Source organism: Kryptolebias marmoratus, linkage group LG11 (genome assembly GCF_001649575.2).
Source record: "Kryptolebias marmoratus isolate JLee-2015 linkage group LG11, ASM164957v2, whole genome shotgun sequence".
Classification (NCBI taxonomy): Eukaryota; Metazoa; Chordata; class Actinopteri; order Cyprinodontiformes; family Rivulidae; genus Kryptolebias; species Kryptolebias marmoratus.
The window spans coordinates 196,532-214,424 of NC_051440.1; the positions used below are offsets into that span (position 1 = coordinate 196,532).

Consider the following 17,893-nt stretch of genomic DNA (forward strand, 5'->3'; position numbering starts at 1 on the left):
AATTTATTTTTGAACTGTGGTGTGATGTGCGCTTGCATGCTATCCATCACAAGCAGAGCTTTGCGTGCTTTAAAGAAGCCATCCGGACGCTTAGTGTAGCACTTTGTAAGCCATAAGTTCATAATTTCTTGATCCATCCACCCTTTCTCATTCACGGCGACTGCAACTGAGGGGGATTGGATTTTTGGCATGGTTTTTTGTTTGAAAATGACCATTGGTGGCAATTTTGATTCATCTCCACAACATGCCAGCACCACTGTGAAATGTGATTTCTCATGACCAGTTGTTACTATATTCACTCTCTTTTGTCCTTTCTGTGCAACACCTCGGCCCATGGGAATGTCAAACGTGAGGGGGACCTCATCCATGTTAATAATATGATCCGGTGTCACGTTGTGCTCACTTACATGCTTCTCAATGAACTCATGGAAACTGTCGACCTTGACTTGGAAGTCTGCTGGCAGTTTTTGGGACATCGTTGTCCTTGCTCTGATAGAGAGGCAATTGCGTTGCATGAAGCGATAACACCAAGGTGTTCCTGCAAAGTCATTTATATTCATCTCCTTGGCTAATACCTGGGCGTGGAGACGCAACTGCACTGTTGACAAGCCTCTCCCGGCAGCACGTTGTTCAAGCACCCATGTGCAAACTCGTTCCTCTAGCTGTGGCCACCTAGCTTTTAGCCCGTGATTGGTATTTTTTTGTTTTCTTCTTTTCAGTAAGATTAACCTTGGCTTTTCGCCAGTCCCTCACAAGTTTCTCGCTAACTCCAAACTTTCTTTCAGCTGCTCGATTACCGTTTTTGGCTGCATATTTTACTACTTGCAGTTTGTAATCTGCAGAATATGATCTTCTTTTCGGTGCCATTTTTGTTTAGCCCTTCTCAGTAGTTTTTATAAGTCACCGCCTGTGTCAATAATAAAGGGGGAAAAAAAAAAAAAAAAAGTTACAGCCTGTGCTGAAATTATGAACATTCCAATTAAGTCGCTCCAGGGTATAAGTCGCACCCCCAGACAAACTGTGAAAAAAACAGCGACTTATAGTCCGGAAAATACGGTACTTCAAAAACACTCCACAGAAATAAATTTCACTTGTCTGAATTTTTTATGTACAGATATGCATCTTTTAATGGTTTAAAATAAAATAAGAAAAATCTAGTTATTTCCATGCAGTGTCCATAAAGACATGTTGTTCAGCTTGTAGGGCACCACAACTGCTTCCACCCACCTCCATCATCATCATCATATGAAATAACTTTTTGTCACAGCCACTGTGACTGGTGGACAAAATTTTTAATTTCCACCGCTGGGTATATCAGATAAAATTAGGACCCACAAGTTGTCACTGTATGCTGACAATGTCATATTGTATATTAGAGACCCAATAATCTCTATACCAAATATTTTTAAATGCTTGGAAGACTTCAGTATATTCTTAGGATACCAAGTAAATCAATCAAAGTCGGAGGCCATGATGATAAGAGGGACCTGGCCCTCAGAATTATCCATAATAGTTAATTTCAACTGGTCACCTAAAGGGTTTCAATATTTGGGAATCAATATTACTCCGGATATTTCCAAATTTTACAAAGCAAATTATGGGAAGCTATTGGATCAAATTCAAAAGGACTTAGAAAGATGGGATGTCTTGCCGCTATCCTTTTTTGGAAGGATTGAAACAGTCAAATTGAATATTCTCCCCAGGTTGTTGTATTTGTTTAGGTTCGTACCTATTTGGATTCCAACAATAAGTGTAAAAAAAAATGCAAAAAATGATTTCTACCTTTATTTGGCAGAAAAGAAAGGCCAGAATAAAATTTACGTAACTGAGCAGCGGTAAGCCTAACGGAGGTCTTAACTTACCAAGTCTACAACTATATTATTGGGCAGCACAACTGTGTGCAGCTGTATATTGGCTAATACAGAATAAAGAAACAACTTGGTTGACACTAGAACAAAGCTCTTGCCCTAAATTTTCATTGCAGATGCATTTTGCTCTACTGAAATTTGGAACAAGTACAAAATTACAAATACGTCAATGAAAAGTACACAAAAAACTTTGGAGAGAGAATTAGATTTTTCTTATTTCAAGTCTCTTTATTGAATTTGGTAGCTTGACATGCATCAATCAGTAGGACAATAAGAAAACAAAACAAAAAGAAAACACAGTAGTTTCAAATAGGTGAGAAAAACAAGTGCAAGCTAATTTCTCCCAAAACCCAACCCACCCCAAACATCCCCGAGTCTAGGTCTAAGAACAAGACAAACAGCTAACAGAGATCCAGTCTCTGCGACAACTTCAATCAACACGACAACCACACACCTCCATCCATCCACACACATTCCAAAGAAGAAACAGACAAAGTAAGAAAGAGAGGAAAAAAAAGGGGCATACAGATAGTTTAACTTTCTTCTGTGTCAGGGAGTAAAGTCATAGTCTCTGCCCAAGATAGGAAAGGTCTCCAGATCTCCATAAATTTGCTGGTGGAACCCTTAAGTGAAAATCTGAGTTTTTCCAGCTTCAGGTTGTAAAGGACTTCTCTAACCTATTAGGGGGGGTGCTTTGTTTCCATCTTAGTAGAACAAGTCTTCGAGCTAGAAGGGTAGTGAAAGCTAGGGCTTGTTTTAAAGAACGCGAGAGGCCCGGGTCTGAAGGGATGCTAAATATAGCCGATAATGGATTGGGAAGAATTGTCTGATTATATGCTTGACTAAGTAATTTAAAAATGTCCCCCCAAAACCCGCTTAACTTAGGGCAGGCCCAAAACATGTGAGTATGGTTAGCTGGCGATTGTCCACACCTATTGCACACGTCACTGACTGATGATGACTGAATTCTAGCTAATTTTGCATTTGTGTAATGCACTTTATAGAATATTTTGCACTGGATTAGGGCATGACGGGTAGATAGGTAGGTAGGTACATTTATTTATATAGCACTTTTCAGCACAAGGCGACTCAAAGTGCTTTACAACACAAGAACAAAACTACAGACAAAGTTACAGAACACAATTAAACACAATGAAACACAAAAGCTAAACAAGATAAACTAAACTAAGTGTACAGTTTGGATAAATAATCTAAAACATGAGAATGCTACACTAATGATACCGAGCTTTCTAAACGGGCACAAATTGAGGATTTATGAATCAAATTCTTAGCAGCCTCTCATTGTTCCTCCTCCACCCCAGCACCCAGCTCCCCCTCCCATGCTGTTTTAACAAGAGCTGCAAAGTTTGAAGTATTATTGTTGATAGAATTATATAAAAATGAAATAACTTTTTTCCATTGTGGGTCTAATTGTAGGAGAGTATCCAAAAGTGTTTCGGGGGGCTGATTGGGAAAGTGAGGGAACACTTTTTTAACATAATCCCTGGCCTGAAAGAACCAAAACAGATGAGAGTTGGGCAACTGGAATTTAGATGAAAGTTCTGCAAAAGATGAAAAGGTATTGTTGCTATAAAGATCCTTTACAGTCTTGATCCCTGAAGGCATAAAGTTACAATTTTTGGCTAAAGGAATTTGTGTTCAGGGTCCGTGCAGGCCAAACTTTTTCCTAAATTGGCTCCAGATAGTTATTGTAGCCCTGACTATGGGATTGTCCTCTTCTAGGGACAGGGGCAAGGGAAGCTGAGAACAAAGCAGAGGACAACGAGTAACGGCTACACGCCCTTTCAATCTGCACCCAGGCAGGTAAAGCGTCAGCGTCATGTCTCCAATATACCAGTTTCTGTATATTAGCTGCCCAGTAGTACTGCTTAAAGTTGGGAAGAGCAAGTCCGCCCTCATAAGTGGGGGACTGTAGCACCGATTTACGAAGTCTGGCAGGTTTTTTGAGCCATAAGAATTGAGATATCTTCCTGTCCAATTTGTCAAAAAATGTATTTGTAATCAGTATAGGGACATGTTGGAAAAGGTACAAAAATTTGGGGAAAATAACCATTTTAACCAGATTTGCCCGTCCTACCAAAGATAATGGCAGCAGGGACCACCGGTCAAAGTCCTTCTTAATGCTCTCTAATAATGGCAAAAAGTTCTTATTCATCATATTAGACATAGAAGAACAGATAAATATTCCTAAATAACGAAATCCTGCTTCTGCCCATTTAAAAGGTGAAATTGACTGTGAAAGGCTCCTTGCCAGTGAGTTCAAGGGAAATAATTGGCTTTTCTGGTAGTTGAGCTTGTAACCTGAATGCTTGCTATATTGTTCTAGGATGTTAAATATTATTGGGAGAGATGTATGAGGATCAGAAATGTATAAGAGCAAGTCATCCGCATAAAGGGACACCTTATGGGTTACACCTGCTCTTAGAATACCCTTAACACCTTCCTCGGCACGCAACTGGATGGCAAGAGGCTCTATTGCGATGGCAAATAGCAAGGGGGACAGAGGGTATCCCTGCCTGGTGCCCCTTCCAAGAGGAAAGGGTGAAGACACCATGTCATTTGTTTTAATTGAGGCCACTGGTGATGAGTACAGCAGCGTAACCCAAAGGATAAAATCATTATCAAAGCCAAAGTGTTACATAACTTCATATAAAAAACTCCATTCGACCCGATCAAAGGCCTTCTCGGCATCAAGGGATACGATTATTTCAGGTGATAGGGTACCTGGCGTATGGATTATATTGAGAAGACGTCTGGTGTTATGAAATGACTGTCATCCTGTCATAAAGCCTGTCTGGTCTAGTGAAATAATGTGGGGAAGTACTCGCTGAAGACAGGTTGCAAGAATTTTAGATAAAATTTTAAAATCTACATTTAGAAGGGAAATAGGTCTATAGCTACTACATAATGAGGTATCTTTAGCATTTTTAAGGATCAGGGATATTGTAGCCTCTGATAGCGTACTAGGCAGGCGCCTGTTTGAAAAGGCCTCATTATACACCTCTGTCAAGATCGGTGCCAAAAACTCAACATTAGCCTTATAATATTCTGAGGAAAAACCGTCAGGACCAGGGGACTTGCCTGAATTTAAGGACTTGATAGATTCTTGCACCTCCATTATAGTGATAGGCCCACCCAGACCTCTCAATTCATTATCTATCTGTGGAAAACTGATATCATTAAGTATATTGTGTGATGAGGGTGGAGTAATAGAGGTATACAATTCTAGTTTTGTTTGGGATCATTGTGAAACAGGAGTTTCATCACTTTTTGTCAAGTTTTAGCTGTCAGAATGATGACTCCACATTTGACTTAAGAATACTTTAGTATACAGAGGAGTTCAAGGTCAGCTTAGTGCAGTGGTTCCCAAAGTGTGGGGCGCGCCCCCTAGGTGGAGCGCAGGGCCATTGCGGGGGGCGCGGGAAGCGGGATGGGTGAAAAAAAAAAAAACCCAAACTGTGTCTGACTAAGCATAATGGACAGGTTTTTGACAGGGCTCCCTAAATGTAAGGCAGAAGATGAAGCATCGCAAAATATGCTTCCAAACCAGCTTTGTTCAAAGCCAAAGAGTAGAAAATATGACAAAGCATATCTTTCCTTTGGCTTCACCTGTACAACGGTGGGTAATGAAGAGAGACCACATTGTGTTGTCTGTCTTCAAGTGCTAGCTTGTGACAGTCTGAAGCCCAACAAGCTAAGACGCCACTTGGAGACCGTACATCCAGAGCACAAAGACAAGTCAGTTGACTTTTTCAGACAAAAACAATCAAACGGGCTCAACAATCTCTCTTTACGAAAGCTGCATCCGTGTCGGCAAATGCTCAGCTGGCGTCATATAAAGTTGCCTACTGAGTTGCACAGTGTAAAAAGCCCCACGCAGTTGCGGAGGAACCAATACTTCCCTGTGCTATGGACATGGTTTCAACGATGATTGATGACTCAGCAGCCAGCAAACTGCGGGCTATTCCTCTGTCCAATAATGCCATCGGCAGGCGCATTTATGACATGTCAAAGGACATAGAAGAGCAGCTTAATGATAAGGTGCGTGATGGCCGCTTTGCGCTCCAGATGGATGAAGCAACTGACAGTAACAAAGACCGCTTACTGATAACTTATGTCAGATTCATAGATGGAAATGAGATGAAGGAGGAATTGCTTTTCTGCAAACAAATTCCTGGCAGAGCCACTGCAGAACAACTCTTTAAAGTCATTGAATCTTACTTGAAAGAGGCCAATCTGAAATGGGAGAACTGTGTGGGGATCTGCACAGACGGCGCACAAGCCATGGCTGGGAAACGAGGAAGTCTGCAAGCGCTCATTAAGCGCATCTCCCCCAATGTGCAGTGGACACACTGCATGATACACCGCGAAGCACTGGCATCTTAACAGCTGAGTCCCGAGCTGAATGAAGTAATGAATGATGTCATTGCCACAGTCAACTACATTAAAACACGACCTGTCAAAGCCCGGATTTTTTCGGCACTGTGCGAGGAAATGGGCTCCGACCACACAGCTGTTCTATTTCACAGCGAGTCCCGATGGCTGTCGCATAGGAAGGTGCTATCCAGGGTCTTTGAACTGCGAGATGAGATCTGCATCTTTTTGGAGGAGGAAGGCAGTGATCTTGCCCACAAATTTAACTGTGACATGTATCTGAAACCCAATGGACTGAATTTGCAGATGCATGGCTCAAACACACCTTCCACATCTGGCAGATAAAGTCACATCAATTATCAGAAAACTAGAGATGTGGGGGCAGCGGGTGAAAGATGAAAATGTGGACTCATTTGAGAACTTAAAATCCTTCACTGAAGGCAACAAGCTGCAGAACACAGTGATCTCATGCATGAAAGCACACATCTCTGCCCTACAAAAACATTTCCAGAAATATTTCCTGGTGCAGGATTCCAAAGAATACGACTGGATCTGTGATCCCTTCAGTGCAACACCACCTGCCGACTTCAGCACATCAGAAGAGGAGCAGTTCATTGGTATCACCTCCGATTCAACAATGAGGCTGCAGTTTAGGTCAAAGACACTGGCTGCATTATGGATAGAAGTGGAGAAAGATTACCCTCTGTTAGAAAAGAGAGCACTGGCCACACTTCTTCCTTTTGCCACATCCTACCTATGTGAAGTAGGTTTTTCTGCTGTGGCCTCAATCAAGACCAAATACAGATTAAAGCTGGACATTGAAAATAAACTCAGAGTTGCAGTGTCACAACTGCAACCCAGATTTGAGAAGATCTGCAGCAACAAGCAGACTCACCCAGCCACTGAAAAGATTGGAGGTTTAAAGTAATTTTTGCACAACAAACCTTTATTTTAATTTCTTTTTTCCTCTCAGGGAGCTGTTCATGTTTTAACCCCATTTTGCACAGAGGGTTTTTTAAAATGTATTGATGATAGCAAAGTTGAATATTGTTACAAACACTGTAAAGATAGTTTGTAGTTTGTTTTGTTTCAACCTGAAGTGTGAAATAAACTTCATTGGAGTTTGAAAACAAAATATGTGTATAGGTTTATGTGTGGTTGAAAGATGTGTGTGCCCAGTTGATTTTTTAAAAAAAATTTTCTTGGTGGGATTTTACTGTAGTCCATAGGGGGGCCCAGAAGAAAATCTTTGGGAACCACTGGCTTAGTAGAAGTAAACTGTCCAGTACCCTATACTACAAAGTAGGTTCAACTTATCCTGTTTTTTTCAGTTTATACGCAACATAAAGTGATAATCAGGTACTCAAGTTTTGACCTGATCTTGAATCAAGCATGCCTTCTGTTGATCTCTATACCAAACATTTAGCAGCTATTGATCGCCAAGGGGAGATCAGCAAGACAAAACTTAAACAAACTTAAACTTAAACTTAAAACTTAACAATAAGGAATCATGCTATAGGTCGTATCTAACCATGATGCCACTTTCGGTCACTAGTTGATGAACATTCGCGAGGGAGTCTCCAAATTTGAGACAAATTTTCTCATAAAGTAGTCAGTCATTGCAGGTATCTCAAATGTCTTTCTAACCTTTCTTGATTTTGTCACAGGTGTCTCTAGCATGTCTAAAGAGCACGACAGTTGTATTTTGACACATACAGGGAGATCTCCTTTAACAAAAAAACATCTGAGATGACAACCCTAAGTGTCTAAATTTAACCATTGAATAATTATTAAAATACCTAGTCCAATAGTCCAACAGATTAAATCATAAATGTGGTGGTGGCTGTCAAAGTGGGTGCAAAGCAGTCCAACATGGGTACAATGTGCGTAATGAAATAATGTATGTGGCCTAGAATAGTTTTGCATGCTATGCACATAAAAAGCCATGATTTTACCAATTTGGCCACATGGCTCACTGGTCACAAACACTCAGAATTCAGTGAGACTGCTATGAAAATTTTGTCCTTTTTTTTCAATATTTAATTGAGTTTGAGTTGCCAACTAGCCCAGAAAACAGAAGTCCAGTGAGATGCTATCTTTAGTGGTACTACAAAGCTAGCTATGAACTTGGTCAGTCAACCCAAGATTTCTGACTCTGAGTCACTGCTCATTAAGGTAAAACAGTTGAAGCTGCATCAGAGGATCAATTACAATCATAAAGCTGAAGGGATATGCCAATATTCTTTTATGCTTTTTTCTTTACCAACTTGATTGGGTTCATGGTTGCAGAGAGCTGGTACTTATCTTCAGCAGTTCTTTGGTGAAAGGTTGGGTACACCCTGGACAGGTTGCCAGTCCATCACAAGACTAGCAAACTGTTCAGGCAACCAGAAAACCATGCCTGCCTGCACACATTCACATTTAGGGCCAATTTAGTATAACCTAACAGGCATGGTTTCAGTCTGGAAACTGGAGCATCAGGAGAAAACCTATGTATGCCAAGGAAGAACATACAAACTCCATGCAGAAAGGCCTCGGCAAAGATTTTAACCCTCGAAAGGCAGGCGTTGCAACAACATATCTGATTTTTCCTGTTACTAAAACTTTATTTGAGCCTGAGAGGGTTAAGACCTTTTTGCTAAGAGGCAACAGTGCTAACCACATGCTCCACTGTGCAGTGGCGATATGCTGTGGTAGTGTTTTGGTTGTTGTTCAAAGATATTAACAAGAGTATTTGCAGTTCAGGTGTCATAACATCTTGACTTTGAAACCTCACCTCCAAACTCTGAGCTGAAACTGCTCATAAATTGTGATTGTACTTGTTTTCTTCATTTCATCAGGCCATTTAATTCTCAGCAATACAACTGACCTGCTAAACATAAAGTCTTGTACTCACGGTTTAAGGACTTGACGGCACAGTGCTGCTTCTGTCCATCTGGTACGAGCAGTGTTCCATGGAAAACACAACCAAAGTGTCCTGCAAGTTACAACATGATGCATAGCGTTAATCAGAATCAGTCAGCATTAAGATTTCAAAGGCTCCCATTTAAACCTGTGAAAGACTTCCATAAAACATTTTGTCAGCCCACACATGGAGCATGTCTTCATTCCACACTCATATATGAGATGCATCACTTCCTGTCTGTTATGAGTTAATGTGAAGAAGGCAGTGAAGTTACTGGGAATGGATTCTCTCCCACTGTGGGCCCCTATTTAGTATCTGTTGCACATGCCTATGAGCCCCATAAACCAGCCAGGAAACAGTCCCACTGTTTGTTAAGCAGTAATTTTACAATTATTTACAAGAACTCTCGATCCCTGGGGTACACTGACCATTACTAACACATTACATCAGTGGTTTGTGTTTGTGTGTGCTCTTGGTCAGTAGATTTGAATCTGAGTTTGATCATATCTCCTGCTTCTTGGCTCAGTTTTTGATTTACTGTCAGAGCCAGTGAGTAAACCTCAGTTTCTAAAATGTACCCATAAATGAACACTGTGTAGCACCGTCTAACTCAGTTAGCCTGCATGGAGAACATGTGCAATTCACATTTTACATTTACAGTATAAATTTGAATTGGAGTAGTGGGATCAAGGTGTTTCCACTGGTCCGTGGAGAACAACTCCTCTATGTGTTTCAGCCCACAAACAGCAAATTCTCAAGTTACAATCACAATGAATCTGGCCATGTCTAAGTAACCTAGTATGAAGCTTCATCCATTAATACCCCACACAAGTTAACAAGCTGTGTCAAACCTTTTTGAGTTATTGTGCATTTTATTGTATTATATCTCCTGTTTAAGACATGTTGCTTAATACTAGACCGGTGGGGAGGGTGCAGGACTGAAATAAACGCGACACTCTCCTGTCACATCTCTACAGATGGCTGAAGGTGTTGGATTACAACAACTGAAACCGGGAATATTAGCTGTGAAGAAATCATCCTATGCCACTTTGAAAAATTCAAGCCCCCAATAACGCCAGGCTTCGAGGGGGAGGGAGGCATACAGTAGGTGCTACTTTTGAGGATGTTTGGGGTCTTTCACCTCATGATATTAAATCAGATCAGTGGGTCTGAGCATCACAGTCAAATGTAGCAAAAGGAAGGGATATTGTTTCTTCATTTTGACTTTGTTGCTTCATTTTTTTTCTTGATTAAAGAAAAAAAAGCAGACTGTTTGGAATTTGTCAAAAGACAGAAACTTCCCAAACATGTGGAAGAAGGTGAGGTAGTCAGATGAGAATAAAAATGAACTTTTTGGCCATGAAAGACAAAACCATGTCTAGAATAAACCTAATGCCTCTCATAATGCTTCCCAAGTGAAGCATGATCGTGGTGGTAGAATTATCCTATGGGGATGTCTTTTTTTAATCAGTAGGTACTGTATCTGTCCACCTGCTCAATCTAATCAAACTTTACTTAACTTACAATGGATAGCTAATAAAGTGTTATATCACACCAGTGTGATCTGGTCACTGCTTCTTTATGCCAGTCTTACTTTTCTGATTTGGGTTTGATATTTTCAGGATGTGTATACTGGTAAAGATGTTGATCATAAAACAAAAAAAACTTCAGTCTGGGTCCAGCTGATTGGTCACAGTTTTTATACCATCCATTTCTGCTGCTGAAAAACTCTGTGACTGTCCATGTGATGTTACTTCACTGGAACTTTTGAGTCTCCCTGTTCTACATGCTGTATTGACACTAAAAGCTTTACACAGCAGAAGATGTAAAGGAAAATCAAAGGTAAAACTGTTCAGCTGATGACTGACCTCTGCCAATGACCTGGTTGAGGTGGAGAAGCAGCTGCTCCCTGGCGATCACCACGTGCTGCACCTCAGTCAGCAGGTCTGGGTGAAGACAGGATGGGTCAATGTGAACAGGGGCCATCAGGAGGGGTGACACCAAATCTCCCTCCATCCCCAGACCCATCCCAGCTCTCAGCGCCCCCAGTCTGGGGGACAGCAACTCCCCGTTGTCTCCATAGATGGGAGGAGCTGCTTGGCACGTCTCGGGCCTTTCAGTGCCCTGATCTGTGGAGGAAAAAAAAGCAATGGGAGGGGTCAGAGGTCGGCGACTGTATCAGCAGGGCCTCTAGAGGTCAGCATGTGTTACATGATCAGTGAGGGACGGCTACAAAAGCACAAAGAAATTTGACACAAGGTTGGAAAGAAGAAGTGTATGATTTTTTTTCTTGTTGGTAAGACAACAAGATTACAAAAATTCAAAGCAGAAACAGCCAAACAGAGCTGAAGCAGAGAACAAGGTCAAACATCCTTAAAACCAAATGTCTCCTGCCTAAAGGCCAGCATTAGCTCATTAGTAAGTCGACCTTCTCAGATGTTAAACCAGCAGGAAAATCACTTCTCCCATCGTCCTCAGGATCAGAATACAAGGAGCCTCTCTGAGGCCCTCAGGACCCAAAGGAACAAAAACCACACAAGATTCCAAAGACTACAGCAAAGTTTGAAAAGTCTGCTTTTCAAGTATGTTCTTAAATCACCACAAGTGCTTTGGTTGTGGGTCAGAAACAGATCAAACAAACTCAAATCAAAACTGAACAAAGAGAAATACAAAAATTGTTTTTTTTTCATATCACTGTAAAAGCTTTGGAATATTAATATACATAACATCACATCTTTATGCCTGCAACATGAAAGGTGGGCAATCATATAATTGCCTGTATCTGTGTGTATTCAATTGAACAAGTGATTAACTTTTGGAGTCAACCTGATTCAGGATGGCCACCACAGCTAATAATCCATAGCACACACAGGAAGGGCTATAACTCAATCAGTTTTGTAGATATTGAGCAAATATTTGGTGAGGCAGTAGCTGAGAGTAATCCCCAACACATACCCACTGATAACATAATGCTCAAAAGGGAAGTGGAGTGGAAGAACAGGGAGTCAGGTGGAGTGGGCGTGGGGAGGAGACATACCCTCCAGGAGGGTTGTTCTATAGTCAACTGACTCGTGGGAGACCATCTCGTTGGTGGGGCTGACACTCCTCGCATTAGCCAACCTGTCCAGGTGCTGGATGTGACCCCGGCCATCATACCACACCTCTGACAGATCTGGAAAAAAAAGAAGAGATCAGAGAAAGAAGGGGGGTGGTAGAAGGAGGATGCAACATAAGAAGAGATGGGGAAAGGGAGGGATAAATTACTGAGATCATTTTTACCAGTGTGCTCCACACATAAAATGAGCCCAACCCATAAGATATGAGTGCATACAAATTGATAATACAAGTATTCAAGTTGAATTGAATGAATGCAAATACAACTGGAGAAACAGCATTTTCTGCAAAAAGCAGTGTAAAAGCTGAGAGCTGAATAACTGCTGAAACTTGCTGAAGAAGCTGAAACTGAACTGTTAATTATGAAAATCAGAACGCTGGCCAAAAGCAAAATGAAGCAAAATGCTAGATAAAAACTAAATGAAAAAAAAAAAAATAGCTAAAAGTTAAATGTTGTGAAAGATGAGCTAAAAGTAGCAACAAGCTACCTTAAATCTTAGTTAAAAGTAGCAGATGGCTAGCCAAAATAGCAAAAAGCTAGATTCAAATCTTAAGCCAGCTAAAAGTAAAAGTAACAAAAGGCAAAAAAAGGCACTCACGGTATTCTATTGCTATGTTGACTGTCTTTTTTTTTTGTTACTGATATTTCCTTCTGTACTATATGTCTTATACCTAGTCTTGTACTTAGATAGATGTCAATTTTGCTATGTCTATACTTAGTGTTTTAGTATCTGTTGCACATTTGGAGTTTGGGGAAACACAATTTCAGTCCTCTATGTTATATACTGTTGCATAGTTTGATTGACAAAGTTCACTTTGACTTTGACTAAAAAATTAAATCTAAAATGCAAAAATGCAAAGAACCTAAAGAGATTGTTTAGTTCTTTTGAAGAGTTTTTTGAAAGGTTTTGAATAATTAATATTTTACTTGTAAATAGTGTTTTGAATAGGTTTATGAAAGGACTGACGAGCAAACTGCTAGTCTGAGCACAGCCAGGACCAAGGTGGAATGCTGGGCCTCAGGGCCTCAGACTGAGTTTATGCTTTCAGGAGTCTCTGAATCAGCAGCAGAAGGAGTGAAGCAGCCTTTGACCTTTTTAATCTACCACAGACTGATGTTTCTGCTCTTACCATCAATGTGTTTGTTCCTCCTCCACATCAGCAGTGTTCCCAGCAGCAGCAGCAGCAGGCTGACACAGACGCAGCCCACGATGAGGCCTGTATAGTCCGGCTCCTGCGCCAGCGTCACCTTGCCCAGATGCTTGATGGAGTCTGCCTGGCGCCACTGAACAATAGGAAGGGATTTGGTGTGTCAGATAGAAAAGGAAGAGAATGTTGAAAACTATCACTTCATTGTGCACTTAATTACCACCGTTCTCTGCACACACTAATTTAGGATACACGAGTCTGTTAAACCAAACAGAAGTGTTGTAGAGTATCGACATTAACATGGATATTTTCTCCAAGACTCACATCAGCAAATCAGAACTTGCTGCCTGAATGATCAAAGGCATGGAGGCATAATGTTACTGCTTTGAGAGCAAGTGCAGTATGGGCCACCACAGACAGGGCTGAAGGTATTCCTGCTTTCAATTAATACAGTGATGTGTTTTCTAATCATGATGGCTCTGACTTTTGAGGTGTTTTATAAAGATTATGTTCAAATACCACTGTGCTGGTTTTGTAAGATTTACATAACAAAAACACTAACACTACAGGACACCAAAACATGTGATAGTGATCAGTCTCTGTAGTAATGAGTGTACAATAATAATAAAAACAGAGTTAGGTAATGAAGTATGGATTTCCACTGCAGGATTTTCACACAATTACAAAGGTTTTGAAACACTCACAAAAACCAACAACAAAAAACAAAACAAAAACAGATTGTGCATGATGTGGATTTTGGTTTATGAGATTCCAGTGGGTAACGAGGGCCTTTGATGTCAGCTGCCTTTAGTAAATTGCAGGCGGGCAAATTTTGACAGATTCTGAAATATTTTCATTGAGCCTGTCAAACTTTTTTCCTGAGGAATACAACTCAGAAGAAGAAGAATTTAATAAAGATCAGACAGAGTGAGATGTCAGTGATGAAGATAATGATTGTGGTCATAATTTAATTGAGTATGAATCTTTTTATATTCCTGGTTCTAGATTTTTTCTGGGGTGATGGGCTGTACTGCAGGTGCAGGGAGTACTCATTATTAGGCCCCCTTTATATAAGAAGTAGTGTGCTGTACGCACCCCTTCCAAACTCTATCTGAATTGGTTGCATTGCAGCAAAACTGCCCTACCCTAAGCTGAGCAGTACCAAAAACTGTAAATAAGTGGACCTCAGACTGGAACAGGACCAACTTTCCTGCTAGCTGATTTTAGGTCCCACCTCCTCCATGTAAAATGCATTTCCCACCGATACAACATGGCAGCGCCTGTAAATCAGGTCTTGCTGGCTTCAATTCCCAACCACTAGAAGAGGCAGGGACACTTAGTCGACCAGTTTAATACTGTACGTCTATGAGCAGCCCACAGTGCGCAGCTTGGTACCAAGCATGCGGCCTTATACACAGGGACCTGAAAATTATCTTTCTGTTCTAGATTTTTAAAGGAATGCATCGACCAGGCCATAACGTTTCAAAACAACATGTCTCAAAATGATTGCTGAAGATCTTCCATGGGGATTTATGGCCTTATTGGTGACAATCAATGCTTCCATTGTCATCAAATTATCCTGAAATAGCTTGTCCGCAAGCATGGCTCAGGGTTTCGTTGCAGCTGTATAAAACACAAGTAAACATTGATGGACAAATTTGATTAAAAACACACAAATAAAGGGGAAGCTAGCAGTACTTAGAGAGTGCAAACCTCCACCAAGCCCACAGTGTCATTCAAAAAAATGGTACGATCCGGATCACCATCAGAATGTAATCAAATGGTTTGTGTTAACCACAATATTTCCTAAAAATTTTATCAAAATCTGTTCATTAGTTTTTAAGTAATCTTGCTAACAGACAGACAAACCAACCAACCAACATTACTGAAAATAAAACCTTGGCAGAGGTAAAAAAAAAAACACATATGCTTTTGTAAGAAACTCGTGTTTTTGTAAAAAATTTGACAAAGCAAAACAAGTAGAATTAAAGCTGCAAGCAGCGTTGGGCGGCCCTCGCAGCTCAGCGCCGCTTCGGCCTTGCAACCGCGGGAGCTCTGGCGACCGCGGGAGCTCTGGCGACCGCGGGAGCTCTGGCGACCGCCGTCTACGCTCTCGAGCCTTTCCTGCATCGTCCACTAGGTGGCGTTTTCAGCAAAAGTCCCAAAATGCCTTCAGTCAGGATCAGTACCAGTCCTGTGCCATGCTGTGAACTTTGACCTTCCTACGTCAGACAGTTGAAGAGTTAGAGCACATGGGCTCTCGTGACCTTGACCTTTGACCTTGTGAACTTGAAGTTAAAAAGGCTGATACTTGACCCATGGGGAGTCTTGTTGTAATGTTTGACCTACCTACTTTGCACCGTTTCGGAGTTACAGTCACCCAAAAATCTTTAGTGGGCGGGGCTTAAGTGTTGTCATTAAATTACCACACTAACGTGTGCAACAGTGCTCACTGGTGATGCACAAAAAATATCATGCAGATCGGATGAGGTATCGGATGAGGTATCAAAAATTCGAACTTTGATCCAAGATGGCCGACTTCCTGTAGGGTTTAGAAAATGGCTCCAAGAGACTTTTTCGTAGGTAGTAATATGTTACACATGTGTACCAAGTTTCATGATTGTCAGTGAAAGCATGGCTTGGGGCTGCTTTTTTAAAGAATTCTAGGGGGCGCTGTGGAGGAATTAGGCCACGCCCACCAAATATGGCACTGCATTTCTGTTGGGGNAACTATAGCGGTTCGTGTTAATGTTAAATATCATCGGATACTGAAGTGGAAGCTTAGGAGTTATGCTTAACATAGCATTGGAACAATTTATATCCACAACAAAAATCTTTCTAAAACCACAAAAATCCCTTCCTTCATCAGAATATCCTACCTGTTAAATATAAGTGGGTAGCACAAATAAATCTATGCATTAAAAGCAGCAAGTGTCTAAAAAAACATTACAACTTACATACAAAAACTTACAAAAGCACAAAAAAATACCATATTTTCTGGACTATAAATCGCTCTGGAGTATAAGTCGTACCAGCCATAAAATGCATAATAAAGAAAAAAAAGACATATATAAGTCGCACTGGAGTATAAGTCGCATATTTTGGGAAATTTATTTGATAAAATCCAACACCAAAAAACAAACATGTCATCTTGAAAGGCAATTTAAAATAAAAATAGAATAGCGGCAACAACAGAATTATTGTACGCTAACGTTACGTAACTTACGTAACACAAACAACGAACTGAGAACGTGCCTGGTATGTTAACATATAATGAGTTATTCAGATAACTATAGCATAAATAACATGCTAACAAGTTTACCAAACCATCCGTGTCACTCCAAATCACTAAATCCAATGAAGTCTTCATCCTCGGTGTCACTTTTAAACAACTCCGCTAACTCCGGAGGTAGAAGATGCGGCGCTTCCTCTTCTATGTCGCTTACGTCAGACNTCGTCAGTTGCAGTTCCAATTATTCCAGCCTTTCTGAATCCTGACAGAATGGTTTCGGTTGTCACTGAAGCCCATGCTTTGTTGATCCATCCAATGACTTCCAAGAAAGTTGCACGGCGCATTCTCCCGGTTACCGTGAAGCTGTGCTCTCCATCCAACATCCACTGCTCCCACAGGTTACACAAGACTGCCTTAAAGCTCCTATTCACGGAGATATCAAGTGGCTGGAGTATTTTGGTTAAACCTCCAGGGATGATGGCAGGTATGGAGTTGAAATTATTAAATTTATTTTTGAACTGTGGTGTGATGTGCGCTTGCATGCTATCCATCACAAGCAGAGCTTTGCGTGCTTTAAAGAAGCCATCCGGACGCTTAGTGTAGCACTTTGTAAGCCATAAGTTCATAATTTCTTGATCCATCCACCCTTTCTCATTCACGGCGACTGCAACTGAGGGGGATTGGATTTTTGGCATGGTTTTTTGTTTGAAAATGACCATTGGTGGCAATTTTGATTCATCTCCACAACATGCCAGCACCACTGTGAAATGTGATTTCTCATGACCAGTTGTTACTATATTCACTCTCTTTTGTCCTTTCTGTGCAACACCTCGGCCCATGGGAATGTCAAACGTGAGGGGGACCTCATCCATGTTAATAATATGATCCGGTGTCACGTTGTGCTCACTTACATGCTTCTCAATGAACTCATGGAAACTGTCGACCTTGACTTGGAAGTCTGCTGGCAGTTTTTGGGACATCGTTGTCCTTGCTCTGATAGAGAGGCAATTGCGTTGCATGAAGCGATAACACCAAGGTGTTCCTGCAAAGTCATTTATATTCATCTCCTTGGCTAATACCTGGGCGTGGAGACGCAACTGCACTGTTGACAAGCCTCTCCCGGCAGCACGTTGTTCAAGCACCCATGTGCAAACTCGTTCCTCTAGCTGTGGCCACCTAGCTTTTAGCCCGTGATTGGTATTTTTTTGTTTTCTTCTTTTCAGTAAGATT

The 17,893-nt window shown here is 41.1% G+C and overlaps 1 protein-coding gene across 1 annotated transcript in view; it reads right to left on the reverse strand.

The window, feature by feature from the left end:
• Positions 1 to 17,893, reverse strand: part of met (MET proto-oncogene, receptor tyrosine kinase) — a 142,138-nt gene that overhangs the window by 19,866 nt on the left and 104,379 nt on the right. The window contains exons 13-16 of the mRNA XM_037978035.1: positions 13,414 to 13,567; positions 12,206 to 12,340; positions 11,037 to 11,297; positions 9,160 to 9,240 (exon numbers count right to left, since the gene is read on the reverse strand). Coding sequence (XP_037833963.1) covers positions 9,160 to 9,240; positions 11,037 to 11,297; positions 12,206 to 12,340; positions 13,414 to 13,567 — 631 coding nt within the window. The remainder of the gene's footprint in view (positions 1 to 9,159; positions 9,241 to 11,036; positions 11,298 to 12,205; positions 12,341 to 13,413; positions 13,568 to 17,893) is intronic.